Source organism: the organism of the source record quoted next, unplaced genomic scaffold (genome assembly GCF_019419815.1).
Source record: "Pyrus x bretschneideri cultivar Hongxiangsu unplaced genomic scaffold, Pyrus_bretschneideri_v1 Contig9, whole genome shotgun sequence".
Classification (NCBI taxonomy): Eukaryota; Viridiplantae; Streptophyta; class Magnoliopsida; order Rosales; family Rosaceae; genus Pyrus; species Pyrus x bretschneideri.
In genome coordinates this window covers 3,408,579-3,425,525 of record NW_025999831.1, presented here as the reverse complement: position 1 = coordinate 3,425,525, position 16,947 = coordinate 3,408,579, and the positions used below count along the sequence as shown (strand labels likewise).

At 38.4% G+C, this 16,947-nt stretch overlaps 3 protein-coding genes and 1 non-coding gene across 4 annotated transcripts; 2 read left to right on the top strand and 2 right to left on the bottom strand.

The window, feature by feature from the left end:
* The first annotated feature begins 357 nt into the window (after positions 1-357).
* LOC103928543 (serine/threonine-protein phosphatase PP2A-4 catalytic subunit) lies at positions 358-5,632 on the top strand. The gene is made up of 11 exons (XM_009337600.3): positions 358-622; positions 1,439-1,495; positions 1,654-1,737; positions 2,005-2,076; positions 2,507-2,578; positions 2,862-2,902; positions 3,920-3,986; positions 4,432-4,623; positions 4,773-4,862; positions 4,957-5,064; positions 5,194-5,632. Exons 1-11 carry the CDS (start codon positions 530-532, stop codon positions 5,257-5,259), a joined length of 942 nt encoding a protein of 313 aa, XP_009335875.2. The 5' UTR covers positions 358-529; the 3' UTR covers positions 5,260-5,632.
* A 553-nt stretch (positions 5,633-6,185) lies between these two features.
* Positions 6,186-9,353, bottom strand: LOC103928542 (lipid phosphate phosphatase delta). Its single transcript, XM_048576395.1, has 8 exons — positions 8,997-9,353; positions 8,780-8,875; positions 8,566-8,640; positions 8,339-8,469; positions 7,896-7,999; positions 7,682-7,810; positions 6,906-7,021; positions 6,186-6,734 (listed from the first exon to the last, which is right to left on the bottom strand). Exons 1-8 carry the CDS (start codon positions 9,150-9,152, stop codon positions 6,324-6,326), a joined length of 1,218 nt encoding a protein of 405 aa, XP_048432352.1. The 5' UTR covers positions 9,153-9,353; the 3' UTR covers positions 6,186-6,323.
* Positions 9,354-10,067: 714 nt separating this feature from the next.
* LOC103928554 (fatty acyl-CoA reductase 2, chloroplastic) lies at positions 10,068-12,879 on the bottom strand. Its single transcript, XM_009337613.3, has 9 exons — positions 12,498-12,879; positions 12,266-12,369; positions 11,981-12,180; positions 11,767-11,867; positions 11,465-11,672; positions 11,214-11,375; positions 11,029-11,110; positions 10,454-10,851; positions 10,068-10,230 (listed from the first exon to the last, which is right to left on the bottom strand). Exons 1-9 carry the CDS (start codon positions 12,877-12,879, stop codon positions 10,068-10,070), a joined length of 1,800 nt encoding a protein of 599 aa, XP_009335888.2.
* Positions 12,880-13,771: 892 nt separating this feature from the next.
* On the top strand, positions 13,772-13,843 carry TRNAG-UCC. Its single transcript has one exon. It is a non-coding gene; the product is annotated as a tRNA-Gly (tRNA).
* The last annotated feature ends 3,104 nt before the right edge of the window (positions 13,844-16,947 follow it).

The following is a 16,947-nucleotide window of genomic DNA, read 5'->3' as shown; positions in this document are numbered from 1 at the left end:
TGTAGGTGGGTCTAGTAGCTCCCAAATTATTTTGGAGGATGCTATCTACACACCCATTTTTACTTCTCACACATTTCTTATTAATTTTTGTTATTTGATCTTTTTTAATTTATCTAATTTGACGATCGAAAATTAAAGAGATATGTAAGAAATAACAAGAGATGTGAGACCCTTATATTTTAAACATGGGTTGTGCCGATAGCATGGGTTTGGGCCAGGCCTCTCACAATTCCAAGAGAAGGCCCACGCGAACAAAACGAAGGGCATGCAGTTTAAAAATTGAAACTGCAGAGGGACAATTACGTAATTCAATAAATAAGTGGCAGCGGAAGAGCCTACAAATTCACTCGCTCCATCCTCCACGCGCTCTCTCCTTCGATTTGTCTCCGTCCTCTCCACCTCTGGTTTAAGCAGGATCAGAGAGTGAGGACCGGCACCAATATCTTAATCTGGGGTTAGGGTTATCCCTAATCCGGATACCAGTAAAATCCCCAATTCGATTTTCCAATTCGAAGTCGAGAGAAGCAAGATGGGCGTGAATTCGGTATCGTCGGACACGAACAGCGATCTCAACGAGCAGATCGAGCAACTCATGCAGTGCAAGCCACTCTCGGAGCAACAGGTTCTGTTACACATTCTTCGTTTTCTTTCTTTGGTTTTTGGTGGGTGATTGAGCGGTGTTTTATTGAGGAATTTGGGGATTAGGGTTGGGTTGGTGTCTGTTTGGTTGCCTGGAAAATTTGGGAGGGAAAATGGGATCATGGGGTTTCTTGATTTGCTGTTGGATCCGTGGGGATTGGAATTTCTAGTTGAATTTTTGTGTGTGTATTTTCTTGAGGGAAAAAATTCTTTACTTTTCTTGGTTTCCTTAGCGATCAAATGGGGGATTTTTCGTTTTCTTTTATGTGTGTTTGTAGTTATGTAATTCAGGTTCTGTTTATTGTGATTATTATCAAATACCTTGCTTGGTCTCAAATTTTTTGTGCATTTGATTTGTTTATCAATTTTTGGGACAACTCATGAGCTCTATTAGTAGGGATACAAAAGTTTCTTTGATATGGAATTTTTTTTTTTTTTTTTTTTTTTTTTGCCATAAGCAGTTTTAGTATGAACCATTTTCTCTTGATTTGGAGGGAGATGCCGGGTATTTTGAGTTTTTAATGGACAGAGGGTAAACATTGTTAGGCAATGAAATTTGATGATTTTGTACATGGGAAACTCTGAAATTGTCACAATTGCACAATTGGTGCACTTGCATCATAGATTTACCAGTATCAGAACCGTTCCTCGTCAACATCTACTTCCTACTCTTTTCCTTTTGAAGTTTTGTAATGAGTGCAAAAAAAAGTTCTCAATTTTCTATCTTCTCCATTTTCTCTTGGTAAAAAAGTTAATCAAAGAACCTGTACATGATCTCTTCTCCGTTGCTTCATTGTAGGTGAGAATATTATGCGAGAAAGCAAAGGAACTTCTAATGGGAGAAAGCAATGTTCAGGTGAAGATTTTGGGCTTTAGTGTGTCTTGTTATATTTGTCTTACATTACATATTTCACTGTTTATTGCATTTTGTATGGGAAAAAATCGTTATTTTTGTTCTTCATTTCAAATTATATGGGTAGACACTAATTATTTTTTATTTACATGTACTTACAGCCTGTGAAAAGCCCAGTGACAATTTGTGGAGATATTCATGGACAGTTTCACGACCTTGCAGAGCTTTTCCGAATTGGAGGGAAGGTATCAGCTCTGACTATGACCTTTTTGTATTCAACTCTTCTATTTCAGATGATGGATACTGACTTTGTCGATTTTGCTGCTTGTTATATTAATTATAACTCTTTCCCTAAGACCCAATCTGTATCATTTTGTGGTGTTCAAATTTGTTCCGTTACTTGTTCTGCTTACCTTGTTCTTTTTCCTCCCATTGGTATCTGCCAGTTTGTTGATTTTATTGCCAATATTCTTGTTGAGGGTTTGCTCGAATTTTATCATTTTCTTTGACAGTGTCCTGATACCAATTACTTGTTTATGGGAGATTATGTGGACCGTGGCTATTATTCTGTTGAAACCGTGACGGTATGCAACCCTCAATCTTTTGGATTTTCTTATGATTATGAAAAGTACTGCTGTAGAGTTGTTTCCCATGCTACCATATGTCCGTGTGTATACTTTCATGTGAATGCTTTACATTTGATTAAAAGTCACTATCTCTTATTTTGTCAATCAATCTATTTTTCTTGAAACTGAGTGACAATCTATGAAATTCAGCTCGCATTTGGGGTGAGTGCTTTGTTGATCATCATATAAGGGTGCCGGTCACAATTTGGCTAGACAGTTCTTTTAGGGGCCAAAACCAAATTGTTTCAAATGGCAACTTTGACCGGCTTAGGATGAAACTGGATTATTCCTCCTTTAATATGCATGGCATCTGAAATTTGTTTAGCAATTTTTTATTGTTTTAGACTGTCAACATTTATTGCTGATAATGGCTATTTTATTCATCCAGCTCTTAGTGGCCCTGAAAGTGCGTTATCCTCAGCGAATCACTATTCTCAGAGGAAACCATGAAAGTCGCCAGGTATTTTACCTTTCGCCATTTTATGTTGTCTGATTTCATTTTGCTTTCAGCAAATGTGCTAATGTTTTGTTTATTCTGGTTACAACTAATATTGAGCCTGTAGAAAACAAAAGGATATTCTGTTCAAAATTCAAATTTCTTTTCATTTTTTAGTTGAATGCTGGTTTTTTTACAACATTGTAATTTACCCTGCATTTGTGAAGTTTAAATTGCGCTGGAACATTGATCTGGAATCATTATGGTGGTTTATAACTTCGTACTCGTTTTTTTTTTTTTTTCACAGATTACTCAGGTTTATGGGTTTTATGATGAATGTCTCCGAAAGTGAGTATTCTGCACGCTAAATAACCATGTTTTGAAAATACTACTTACCTTGAACGCCTGTGTCAATGGATATGGTTTTGTAACTACTTTCATGTTGGAAGCATGAAAACATCCATAACCACAAATGATTGGTATTGGAGAAGGGGAATTACATTAGTTAAACCAAATAAAAAAAGGATTGAAACTTAGGAACTATTGGACTCATTATTGGACAGTAAGACTCAAACAAGCAAGTATGAATACTTGCTAAAGTCCCTTGGAGTTACTACCCCATCTCTGGATGTAAACTCCATGCGAGTCTGAATACTTTTTCTGCCTTGGACTGAGGTCAATTGAAGGAATATTAGTACCATTTCATGTTTACAATAGAAGGCATATTAGTACTACTCCAATCAAGGTTTATGAAGTTTTTATTCTCCTGGTTAGCATAAGCTTTATGCATGATAAACAAACCAACTGGTGTGCTAGCTCACAAATTATGCAAGACCTTATCGAAGATATTAATATTAATGTATTGCATATATATGTTATCGAGATGCTTTTTAGCCATAATATTGCTTGAAACACTCTGTCAGGAACTGCTTCTCTTTAAAACATTCGGTTTGTTTCTTATCATCATCTGAACAAGATGTGAAGTCTTGAGTTCTTATAATTACAGGACACTGCAGTTTTTGAAGCCTCTATTAGATTATGCTGAATCCTTCCTATTGTAGTCTGTTTGTGTTTGTGGCATGGTTCAACACCTGATGCAATAGAGCATGAGGTTATCACTCTTGATGGACTTTCACTTCTGTATCATTCTCTTAAGGCCTCTTGTTTGTTCGTCATTTGGGTACTGGTTTGGCATTTCTATCTACTATTGTGATGTAAAGATTGTTTTAGTTTGTCGTATTTTAGTGTTTTAGATTAAATTGTAGTTTATGTGGCGGTTTCCAACAATTTATGCATGTAGAGCAATCTGCTTCTAGCTCCTCTGGCAAATCAATGACAGTGCATTGTCTGATTATTCACTTACAGGTATGGCAATGCCAATGTTTGGAAGATCTTCACTGACCTTTTTGACTACTTTCCACTGACAGCATTGGTGAGTATTTGGTTTCCCACTTGGTTGCTATCAAATGATGTGTTACTACTTTGGATACGGATGGAATGACGATTTTCATAAACGGAATAAATTTCTATGACTTGCTCATTTATTAAGCACACTTTAGTAATTAGTGGACAACTCTTCAAGATGTTTTTCCGTGTTAGAGAAGAATAACGGTAGTTCAAAACACTGCAAGTACTAACATTCTTGAATCTTGATAGAAGATAAAAATTAGGAGAGATTTACCTTTTTCAGATTATTTCTTTATAAAATTTGAGCCGATCCTGTTTGTTTGCTGCTTGTTTAGACTCACTTTTACTCATTGATGGGCTCCTCACTGTAATAATAGTGTGGATAGTGAACAAGTCTCAGTTTGCCTTCCTGAAATACTTCTGTGGATTTCCTATTATGATACTCCTATGTGCTTATTTCTCCTTCTTAGGTCGAGTCAGAAATATTTTGCCTGCATGGTGGATTGTCCCCTTCAATTGAAAACCTTGATAACATAAGGAATTTTGATCGTGTTCAAGAGGTTCCACATGAAGGGCCGATGTGTGATCTGTTATGGTCTGACCCAGATGACCGATGTGGTTGGGGTATTTCGCCTCGTGGTGCAGGATATACTTTTGGCCAGGTAACATCAAATATTTCGTTGGGACTCTTATTTTTGGAGATATTACACTGCCCAGAGTTCTATTGACGTCTTAACATATACTGTATATGATGTTTGCATTGTGGAATTTATAGTTCTTACTGGTCAAAGTACTCGATTCCTTTTTGCAGGATATATCTGAACAGTTTAATCATACAAACAATTTAAAGTTGATTGCAAGAGCTCATCAGTTGGTCATGGATGGATTCAACTGGGCACATGTAATTTTTTATCTGTAAAATGGGGATATTTTATTGTCTACTTTGGTACACAGTGGATGAGGTCGATTTATATAACGTTGTTTTGTTTGGACAGGAACAAAAGGTGGTTACTATATTTAGTGCACCTAATTATTGCTATCGCTGCGGGAACATGGCTTCTGTTTTAGAAGTCGATGACTGCAGGGGCCATACCTTCATTCAGGTGTTCATTCTCTCTGTCTCCCCCTCTCTCTCACTCACTCACACACACACAGGGTCGTAAGTAATAAGTGGTAAGGCACAGTTTGATAAATTTTGCAAGTGCTTCAAAATATGCTTTACGTTTTTGCAGTTTGAGCCAGCTCCGAGGAGAGGAGAGCCAGATGTTACCCGTAGAACACCCGATTACTTTCTTTGAAACTACTGCATTGGTGTCATTTATTTTGTGGTTCTTCCACTCTTCCACGATTGGGGTAGCACATTGTTTTTGCACAAGATGACTGTTGGGTTTGCAATCTAGGTCATAGGATTCCAAGACCGATGTAAAATACACAGGTAAGGTGCCTGCTGATTTGTCTTACACTAGAACGTTGCTGGATTTCCCATCGAATAGTTCGCCTAGCTGTTGACTCACCGTAATTATGTATCATATCCAGCAGCAGAAGGTGTGGATGTCTGTTTCGTTTTTGTATTTTCGTTTTTCTTTTTCGCCTTGTACGTTTTGCTCACCCTTCCCATGGGTGTGCATGGGACTTTATTATTAGTGGATGTTTTGCTCTTTTCTTCGATTACTCAATGTTTTTGCAATGTCATGGTTTTTTGTGCTCATACTTGTTTTGCTCACCCACTTGGACAAGACCGCTGGATCTTGAATGTCCTTCGGTTCTCGCTGTGCCCGTGCACTTTTTAAGCCATTGCACATGGTCTTCTTGTGAAAATCCAAGTGCTTGTTTTGTAGATTACTCTTCCGCAGCTGTTTCTTCATTGGGAGATGTTTAGTTTATCTTGTACTTCAAGGCTCTGAACTTTGAAGGATACAAACGTGTCGAACAAAGAGCTTTGAGTGTTGGGGTCATTGCATGACAGTATGGCATTGCGAGGAAAGCGTTCAAAATGCTTTCGTTTGAAGATAGCCAACACCGGAGCTTGTAGCTTAAGTAGTTAAGAGCATGTGCCCCTGATTAATAGGAATATAGTGTTTTTACGAACAAATTAATAGGAATAGCGCGTTGTTACAACAGTTGCAACACCCTTACCATTTTCATTTTGGGTATACTGCAACTTCAAATGTTTGCAGCTCTCAAATGAGAGCCGAATTGAACGAAAATTCGTGCAACTCTTCAGAAGTGTTTCCATGGAAACAGCAAAATCAATTTGTTTCATTACTTCAATATACACATTTAACAAAACCGGACAGAGAGCATCTTTCCATTTGGAAAATTGCAAGTGCATATTCTAATAATATGAATAATGAAGCATTACCTACAATCTTAGATGAGAGAAAAGGGAAGGAACAAGATCGACAACGGACCATGCCAGGCCGGCATATTGAAGGAATCTTATACCTGTATCAACGTCTAACGATTCTTGGCTGGAGAATATGAACAGCTTTTGGACATAACCCGATTGCTTCAAACCATCTGATTTTTTGCCATCACTCGGTCCCTTTAGCGATGCGATGTAAGTGGTTGATCTTATTGGGATACCGAGGGTGTTGGCTAGCACTGGAAGAATCCATTTGGCAAGAGCTTTGCTACAGAACTTCACGATAAGTATGGTCGGAATTCCCACAAGCATTCTTCCGATAAAGCCAGGGGCGGTCAATTGTGATGTAAATACACGTGGAACGGCTTCATGGTGGAACTGATGGTACGTCTGCTGGACCCCAGATACCTGGATAACATTGTTGTTTTTAGTTATGAACATTACGGGGCGGAAAATAGTAGCCTGAGTATATTAACAGGATAATATAAGAATTGCCTGATAAGATAATGCTTGTGTAATAGTAAACGAATATGCAAATTTAGCAACAATTACAATTCTGATGTTAAGTCGATTACTTACAATTCCTAACGCAACACCGTTGAAGGCTGTGTGGTACTCAAAACTTGGAGTTGGGAACTCAGGAGTTGGATAAGCAAAAAGCAGTATCAAGCTTAGGGCAGCCCAAAAGGATGTAACTGCAATACAAACAGTGTGCATTAAGATTACATACGGATACAGACTTTACAAGTTATAATTTCCAATTTTCTACAACCGATTTCTCATTGCAATTCCAAGAGTGTTGAGGAACATTCTACTCATAACAAAATATGTTTAAAAAGGTTCATTTTTCTGCATTCTGCTTTAATCTGAACCTGATTCGCAATGATTGTTTGATAGTACAACTTTGGTGCACCACAAACATTGTCCAACTTATGACTTCAAAGTTCCTAGAGGCCCCAGTTTGTAAAGGGGCGGTTCGGCACTAGATAGAACAATTTGTCCCATCCTTGCTATAACATGATACTGAAAGCATTTCTAGAAGCCTTTTATCCATGTCGGATGCATGTATCTCATGTATCAGACCGAGTTCCATGCTTATTTCAGTCCTACAAGGATATTCACAGAATGCTTTGTAAGGTTGGTAACGCCTTCTGAAAGCTTCCGTATTCCAAATTCTGACTTGCAAGAGAGCATGTGGTGGTCATATCTGTGTATTTTTCATGCTCACCACCTTTGGGCTCCCACCTGACTGTTGCAGTCTCTTCTTGCATCATTAAGTTCTTTAAACGCTTAGGTTTGTGCTATAGGTTGTTTCAACCACAATATATGAGTTAAATGACTTGTAGTGTGCTTACCATTTTGTCCCGAGACTACAAAACTGTCAACATATTTGTGAACACTGAGCCAGAACCAAAGAATCACCAATCCAATAGCAAGGCCACTTATGATATCAATAGAACTGTGCATGCCAAGATAAATTCTTCCTATCAATAAAACACAAGTTAGCTTTGGGATTAAACAATAAATATAAACAAGCTGTAGACAAATCATAGAAAAAGATAAACTCACCTAAACCAATGAAACCCACAAGCAAGCAAACAAGAGCCAATCCAGCAATTTTAACATGGGCATCTTCATTCTGAACATACGATAGGATGTAATGCAAAAGGAATCTGGAAACCCCTAACCCAAGAGCAAACGATTAGTACATACATGACAGTAATTCATACAGCATGCGCTTGGCTTTCTGATGCATGCGTTGACGATTCATGGCTAAAATGCTAGTTAGTCTTGAATAACACAAGTTTTGCCTCAAACTGATAAATCGAGAGCTTGGGGAAATAAGCGTGAAACAAACTGTCCCGATTCATTCAGAATATATGTTCAAAATCAAGATCCAGCAACACACATTTTATAACCTCTTAATTAAAATTGAAACAATTTACCCTTAGCTCTGCAAAAATATTTATGCTTGAAAAACAAGCTGCATCGACAAGAAGAAAAGTAGATACCCTGATAAGCAAACTGTGTTTAGAGTGTGAGAAGATGGCAATCCATATTCCAAGGCATTATCTTCCTCATCTTTCGTAGCGGTTATTCTTCTAACGGGTGGGCAACGAGGTCTAGGAGCTGATACCACATCCTATAAACACACAAAGCCGAAAAATATATAACTTGATACCAGAAACTAAAGCACTTACCGAATACAAAAACTAAACAGTAAGAAAGAAGTGATTACCTTTATGCAGTTCCCCATATAATCACAGAAAGCCATCAGCAGAGTCATTTGTCTAGCCAATTTTCCATGCCCGCTCTAAAAACCGTCAACGAAAAGCAACAACGACAAGAATTCTCAAAATGTCGATTAACACAACAAACATACAGCTCAAAAATGGCATATTAACAACCACAGGAACCAAAATTCACCATTAAAGTAAGAAGAAAAAGCTTACCCAGAAAAGCAAAGGAAGAAAAGCAGTGTAAAATGGCACAGAAACAACACATGACAAGGCAGAGAAGAAAGCATCCAAGAATCTATGCTGGTAATTCTGCAAAAAACCCAACAAAAACCCAAATCCAAAAAATTGAAAAAGTCAAATAAAATTTGAAATTTGTTGGAACAGAAGAAAAATGATCATCTGGGCCGGATTGGATTTGAAGGTGGGAAACCTGGATCTGGAGGATGAGAGGAGTGCCGGCGGTGACATGGTGGGCCACCCATGGTTGCAGGAAAGATCGAAGCTTTCGGGTCACATCGAGATATGAAGCTATTATCATCCAGGATACAATCCCGCACAGTGTTGCCCCTTGCGCTATGCTTTCCATTCCCTTCTCTCCGGTCTCTCTCTCTCTCTCTCTCTCTCTCTCTCTCTCTCTCTCTCTCTGCGTTCTCTGTCTCAGAGAGAAGAAGAACAAGGAGGAGACTATGAGAGTCGCAGAAAACAAAGAAAACCGAACCTTCTCTTTTTCTTTCCCTGTTCAAGTCAAAGAAACCGAAATTGAAAACAAACGGTAGGAATTGGCTTTTGGCAAAACAATTTGTTCGTTGGACAATTGTAGTTAGATTTTGACCGGCAGAGAAATGTCTTCCGCATAGGAAAGAACGTCCCACTTTCCAAAATGTTGCCAAATATTTGCCAAACTAATACAAGTGGCCCTTAGTGTTACTCTCACATTACAGCGTAAGTTTAAACTTCTTTAATTTAACATCTAACTTAACAAATTTATCATTTGACAAAAAATATTGCCAAACTAATAATTTATTATTAAAAAAAATTATAATCAAAACCAAGGAGATTGTGAGTTCAAATATTTTGAACGTCAGTTGTAAAACTAGAAAAATAAAATATAATGTCATCTTTAACTTTGAATCATTATTGTATTACAATTTACAAATTATATTGATGATCTTCTATGTTTATAAATTTAAAACCTTTAAGATTTAACGAGGCGTCAATGACACAAATAATATAATACTGCTCGTAGTGAGACGGTCTTTCCCGAATTTGTGATCGAACAGTTCTATTTCTTTCTTGCATCATAGAAGTTTAATGAAATAGAGTACACTGGGAGAGAGAAGGCAACACTTCTTTTTTGCACCTTCCCTTCCCCCAGATTTATAGGCTAATTAAAAAGAAGAAAAAGAGAAAAATGGAAAATAATATTTGGCTTATTACAAATTAGTTGCATGGCTTGAGATATTTTGATTAGGGCCACAAGGGAGGCAGCATTTTGTTTGAGCTACAAACCCCCTCTGCCCTTCAAGACGTGCCTCTTAAGACCTGGAATATGAACATTTGTAATATACTCCTTCCAATCTATGCTTCCAACATCAAATCCAAACTTCCTCTTTTCTTCCTCTGACATCCTCTCCATCAGTCTCTGAGTGTTGCTGTTGTCAAACCTGCACCAATTTATTAATTAAAATTCACTTGTTTTTCTTTTACTCGAGCGATATTTTAATCCAACTTAAACTACGGAGAATTCGGATGTAGGTGCATAGGGGAGCACACTGCTTGAGTGGATTGGGCCGGTCGGAGTGTGCTTCCCTTGCACTTGAGTTTGATCTCCTTCCCGTTAATCAGAGTAGTTTAGAATATATCAAAAGATTCAATGCAGTATCATACCTTCCACCATAGAAAGTATATGGCTCATAAATGCCGGCCAAGTACTTTGCTTGCTCAACTGATTTTCTGCAAATCATTTCTAGCTTGTGAGACAGCTTCCCGTTTGAGGAAGACAACGCTGTCAACCCGCTTCGTTGGAGGGCATCTCTCCAAATGTGAGCAGAGAAATCTTCCATCGAGCTGAAGAGTTTCATCGATGGAACTTGGATTGGCCTGCCTTTCGCGTCCTTGCATGGCGAGGAGTTGTAATGCTCATAGAGCAGTTCGCTCAGTTCTTGGAAATCCAAAGGGTTTGCAACTGACGAAGTAATCTGGTAGATGTTTATGTCTTGTTTCTGAGCCATTCCATGATTTGCAATCGCCGCCAACATTGCGTTAGCAACCATGTCTGCTGGAACCTGCTAGCATGTCATGCCAATTTGCAACTAAAATTCAGTGAATGAACATGTGATACACACATATACATACATGTTTGTGTGTACATGTATAGGTGGTACATATTTCTCCATGTCAATGTCATAAAATCAACCAACCATGCCAAAGGGCAAATTTAAGAAAAGAAAACTAGTCATTACCACATCGAGTACTCCATTTGGATCGACTAGAAAACCTGTGAGCTGCCCTTTTCCATAGTACAAAACTATTGGATCCATCATCCTGCGAAAATCGGAACAGCAGAGGTTTATTTCAAAGCTGATGTAAATCTGAAAAATGTAAACGACGTTTCTGTTTCAAGGTAAACTACACAATTAAGATGTACCTATTTCCTTCCATCCAACCAGGAAATGGCTCTTTGCAAGTGCTTTCGATGACACTAGGCCGGATTATGACTACGGGTATGTCACCTCTCATGTTATCAATCATCATTTCACCCATTGCCTTGGTGAACACGTACGTATCTTGCCATCCGTACTTTCGTGCCCTGATTAGATGATAGTTTTGTAATGTTAAAACAATAATCAATCTAATTCAGATCTTAGTTTTGTCATGTTAAAAAGTTGAAGCCATTACCTTTCTAAACCCAACTCTTTCATCTTTTGAGCAACCTCATTGTTTTCATAAGCTCCCTTGGAATCCAAAGCCAATTTTATTTCATTTTCGACATCAAGGGAAAAAAATCCTGGTGGGGTTTCAGATATGTGACTTTCGCCCGCTATGCTTTCGCCAATATAAAATGGCTTTTCCATAATTCTCCCTTGCCTTTGTCCATTAACATAAGCTGAAAATGAGAGGACAAAAGCATCAATCCTTAGTTAAAATTCGAGTTGGCAAAAGCAGTTCCATAGAAGAAATCCCAGCTTTCTGCTACTTACCGGTCGAAACTTGCAGAAAGAGCTTAAGTTTCTTGCACTTCTTTGCGAAGGCCATAAGGTGGCAAGGTCCTTTTGTGTTTATATCTATAGCTACATCATATCTGAAAAACAAAACGGTGCGAAAATATATCACAATCCGAACTCAATTTTTAGGAGGAATTCGTATACATGTAGCGAAGAAATGAGAAACTTCGGATGTAAAAGGCCATTTAACCTTTCATGAAATGTAGTGTTGGCTGCAGAATTTACAATTACATCAACTTCTTTCGCAATCAAACTGGCTACATCATCTTCTATGCCAAGATCTGATTCACACACATTTCCTACCACAGGAACTAGCTTGCTTAACATGAAGGATTGATAAGATTTTCCGTAAGTTTGTCTTAGACACTTGAAAAGCTCCGCATTTATGATCTACACAATAACAACCGTGCACATCAGAGTTGAAAGTAAGAGCAACGAAATAGAAGAAAAATAAATAGATTAGAGAAAAACATACTTCAGTTTTTAATCTTTCCATTGCAGCTTCCTTGTTTCTTGCCTTGATCAATAGAAATATCTTCCCCACATCCGGCGCTGTCCTTAATATCTTCTCGATAAGAACTAGATGTTTTTAACAAAAAAGAACAACATAAATGTACACAACACATCAGAAGAGATCAAACTTAAACAAAGAAAAAAAAAAAACATCAAAAGTATGATTCTGTCTGTATTTAGTAGAAAGTTCTTACCTTTTGCTAGAAACCCGGTTGCACCAGTTATGAAAAACCCTTTTCCTCTAAGAAATTTTACAATTCCAATGCCATCATGCATCTCCACCAAAGAGGAGGAAGATGAGCCGCCAAAAGGCACCAAATCCTTCACTGCGATGTTACTCTCTTTCGGGCTCTTCTGATCATTCGGAGTCAAAACCAGGCTTCCGGCATCCCTCATTGCCGCGGAAGAAAACCCGCCAGTCTTTACAACATTGCCACTACTTGACCCTTGGCACAACACCACACTCTTTTTTCTCCTCAACAAGCACCAATTCCTCTTATGATCACACACTCTCAAGACTTTATCTGGCGCGACTGCTGACGGCGGTGAGAAAGAGTTGAGGAACACAGCTTCCATCACTGCCAATGACATTGTAAAAGAAAAAAACAAATTAATCAAATGAAAGAGGAAAAAAGGAGGATAACAAACAAAAGTTGCAGTAAAAAATGCATGGTTGGGTTGAAACCCTATCTAAACACTTCCTATCCCAAAAGAGAAAAAGGAGCAAGTAAACTACCTAAGATTTTGATGAGATAAAAATATTGGTAGTTTGGATATGGTTTCTGCAAACTTGATTTTCTAGAGAGAGAAAGGAAGGGTGGAAGGAGGAGGGAGGAGGGAGGAGTGAGATGGGAGTTAGGTGAATGTGTGGAAATGGAGTTGGTTTTTATAGGGGAGATTTTGGCACAAGAGGGAGCACTCTTTGGATGCCACCCCCTTTCACACTTTTTTTACCAACGGCAAATTTGGCGGGAACTCTCTTGTCACCTCCCACTCCCACTGTGTGTTTTTTTATGTGTGGTTCTTTGGGTGTGGTTGGTTTTTTATGAGCATATGATTTCCAAGTTTTAACCCAAAATAATCTGGTGTAAAAAAGGGTGTGGATGGAACATTGAGAAATATGATGCCTTCAGTTGGGCTAAGCTCTTATGTAGGCCGGGCGCTAGTTGTGTATGGTTCTTTTTTAGCTATGAGTATGTCAGTTGATAATTACCTAATAGAGAAACACAATTTGTTTGTTTGTTGTCGAACAACCACTTAATTTGATGATCCAATCTTAGAATTTTCTGTTAAGTTAGTCATCTCTGAATTTTAGTGGACAAGGGCTATAGATCTCAGTTAACATTCATTTGAACAAAGCCTATAAACCTGCCTTTCAAATTTTCCTTCGGCAATGATCATTATATTATCTCATATAAACATAAAATGTTATTATATTACCTGACAATCTGAAAGAATGTTAAGTCAAGCGTTTGTAGTCCAACGGTTAGGATAATTGCCTTCCAAGCAATAGACCCGGGTTCGACTCCCGGCAAACGCAATTTACATATTTTCAAACTTTTTCTTGTTCATTTGTTTTTTTTTTAATTTGGGTTCGACTCCTGGCAAACGCAATTTACATATTTTCATACTTTTTCTTGTTCATTTGTTTTTTTTTAATTTGGTTTTTTTAAGGAGAATTCTCATTGTGGGTGTTGAGCAAACATTGTACACAATATGCAAACAAATAATTCACTTGATATAATTTTACCCTCATTTATTTTTCAAAGAGGGTTTTATTAATTTGAGTTCAACCCATTCTAGACTATGCGTCTATTAATTACAATCCTTTGTTAAAAGGAAAAAACCCTTTGATTCTAATATGAATAAATCGTAACTTGGGGATTTGGGTGTTTGATTTTGCAACTGCACCTGGGTCGAGCCCTAGATTGCTTACGTACCCTCATTGAGGGATCAAGTTACTCGTAGTTCTTTATGTATTTGTTGGGGTTTGATGCCTTGTGCAGTTTCAGCTCGTGCAGGCAAGGAGCATTTGATACCTTGTGCAATTTTAGCTTGTGCGAGAGAGGACTTTGAGCCATTGGAGCTGTTGGTGCCTTATGCAGTTTCAGCTCGTGCGAGCAAGGACTTTGTGCCATTGGAGCAAAACACAACTTCGTGCCATTTGAGACTTGTTGCGGCTTCGTGCCATTTGATATTTGATACGGCTTCATGCCATTTGAGATTTTTTTTCAGCTTCATGCCATTTGGGATTTGATACGGCTTCGTGCCATTTGAAGCGGCTTTGTGTCATTTTGGTATTTGATACGGCTTCGTGCCTTTTGATATTTGGAGCGACTTCGTGTCATAGGCCACTTCGGAAATTTGATCCATTAAATTTAACGTAGTATAAGTCCATCGAACTTTGTGTTTTGAGATGGTTTGTGTTCATGGTATTTAAGTGATTTACGTCCTCCACGGATTCGATATCGGCATCGTCTTCACACATGATGTGCCTCCATGCTTACTTGCACCATCTTTAGTCAACGGTGCCCATGCTTGTAAGGTCCACGTGAGTTGCATTCCACGTTTTAGAGGAGCCCTTATTTTCTTCCCTTGATGCAACCTTCGGTGTATTTGAAACTCCACAAGTTTGACTTATGAATCAAATTTGATTTGAATTTATAGACTTGTATTCAGACTTGGCAAAATAAGATGCCTAATTGGATTTATTTAAAACCCATATATGACCTTCGGTAATATCACCTAAAGGCTTTGCGAAATAGGACATTGATTTGTCTTTTCCTTTTGTTAGCCCAAGGCTTAAAGTGGGACTTAGAATCCCACGTGAGGTGCAAACTTCACTTAGCATCCCCTCGTGAAATGCTTCAGAGATCCCCTTGTTTTTGGCTCCAATACTCAGTGAAATGCTTCATACACATTCTTCGTGTCTGCCATATTTTGAATGAGTCTCGATGCATTAGTGTCCGATTATCACCTTCCGACATCTCTGTTTCTCCGTAGAGAGTCATATGACTGGTTTTGACAGTAGGCATTGTACGCCTCTTTTTGGGCTCCCATCCATTTGCTGCCTTCGATACTTGCTATTCTTTCCTATCAACATTTATGCAAAGTGATGCTCTACCCATAAATCTTCTTCAAGTGTCACGGCTCCACAAATGCACCTATTCTCTCATTGGACCGCAAAGAATGACTTTGCATAGAAGACTTGGCTTCCTGTGTTTGCTTCCTTAGCTTGATTTTTTGACAGATGGCAATTAGAATGATCCTTTTTTGTTTTCAAGTCTCTTGACCTTACCCGACATGATAACCATGTGAATGGCATTCATGTTATCTAGAAGACTTTTCTTCTTGCTCATCTTCTGGAGTGATCTTTAAAGTATAGAACACCAGTAACGTGTCATCTTCCTGGAGCATGTTGTTCTGCTTTTGCCAACAACCTTGTGCACCGTTGGTGATTGAATGAAGAACAGGTTGCCGTCAATATTTGGAGTCGAACGAAACTTGCTCTTTCTTTATCCAAATCCTTTGCTTGCCGTGACACCTATTGCTCCTTTCTTTCTTGGCGTAGACGGCGAGTATGGATCACTTAGATTTGATTGGAACTTCACGGGGTGGTTTAGACCACCCCGAAGAAATTCATGGGATTTTGGAGATTATTTATGTTAATGTCTTTCAAACGTTGTTGTCTTCAAAACCTTTGTTGTGCCGAGAAAATGCCTTGACTAGCAGATTTTTTACCGTCCCCGTAAAGATCATTTTTCCGGCACCTCCATGTCTACATAGAGACATGTTGTGTTGAGAAAATGCTTAACGAGTAGGTCCTGGAATTTCTAACTCACAAACTGCTACTGGTAGAGGAGTAGTCGGGCTAACATTTAAGATACTCTCCTTGCATAGAAACCTTTTCTGGTGGCTTGTTGGCAATTTTCTTGTATAAGATGAAGGTTACTGACTCTAGGTAGTTGATTACGCCTCTGTTTTTTTACCCCACTTTTGTCTGCAACACAACATCAAACAAGAGAAATAAATAATTTAACAGAACTTGTTTCATACCTAGTGATGAATGTTCTTCTTTGGATCTTGACATGAAAGCACGAATGGTTGAACTCCTTGTTCTCTTTTCTGGCAGTACTTCGTTGCTTTTTGGTATTTTCTCTCAAAGTTTCTTTTATTTTCTGCAGAGTATCTCTTCCTTTTTTGTGTCTACTGATGCCTATTTATAGACATCTTAGGACGGCTCTAGAGCTGTTATGTGGGGGAGATAGAGGCCATGTCTTCCGCCACTTTTTCTTAACCTCTCTCACCGACTGTCCCAGTCTTCCACGTCTTTTTGTTGCAGAAAATGGGGAGCCCCTGTTTTGCACGTTACTTCCCCCTTTAGTAGGAAGGAATTCATATCTTATTTATTTATTTCTATTTATGGATGTTGATTTGTATGCAAAGCCCATCCTCATCTTTTGGGCTGGATTACATTTTTATTTTGTCTTGTAACTTGATCCAATTTGTATGGACTCTAGTTTTTTTTATATGTTATATATATTTTTTTGTTCTTCAACAGTGGTGCTTAGGTGAAAACTAGCATTCTTAAGACCAAACAGTCGGGTCGAAAAGGGGGGAGAGCTCTCCGTTCCTGGTTCAATC

Bases quoted from the DNA above. Each gene is read 5' to 3' on its own strand.
- LOC103928543 (XM_009337600.3), top strand. From the start codon at position 530: ATGGGCGTGAATTCGGTATCGTCGGACACGAACAGCGATCTCAACGAG. The intron at 623-1,438 runs GTTCTGTTACAC...GCTTCATTGTAG, and splicing joins AGCCACTCTCGGAGCAACAG to GTGAGAATATTATGCGAGAA. The intron at 5,065-5,193 runs GTGTTCATTCTC...ACGTTTTTGCAG, and splicing joins GGGGCCATACCTTCATTCAG to TTTGAGCCAGCTCCGAGGAG.
- LOC103928542 (XM_048576395.1), bottom strand. From the start codon at position 9,152: ATGGAAAGCATAGCGCAAGGGGCAACACTGTGCGGGATTGTATCCTGG. The intron at 8,876-8,996 runs GTTTCCCACCTT...GGTTTTTTGCAG, and splicing joins CTCTCATCCTCCAGATCCAG to AATTACCAGCATAGATTCTT. The intron at 6,735-6,905 runs GTAAGTAATCGA...AATGTTATCCAG, and splicing joins ACGGTGTTGCGTTAGGAATT to GTATCTGGGGTCCAGCAGAC.
- LOC103928554 (XM_009337613.3), bottom strand. From the start codon at position 12,879: ATGGAAGCTGTGTTCCTCAACTCTTTCTCACCGCCGTCAGCAGTCGCG. The intron at 11,868-11,980 runs GTTAAATGGCCT...TTTGTTTTTCAG, and splicing joins AACACTACATTTCATGAAAG to ATATGATGTAGCTATAGATA. The intron at 10,852-11,028 runs GTAATGACTAGT...ACATGCTAGCAG, and splicing joins CAAATGGAGTACTCGATGTG to GTTCCAGCAGACATGGTTGC.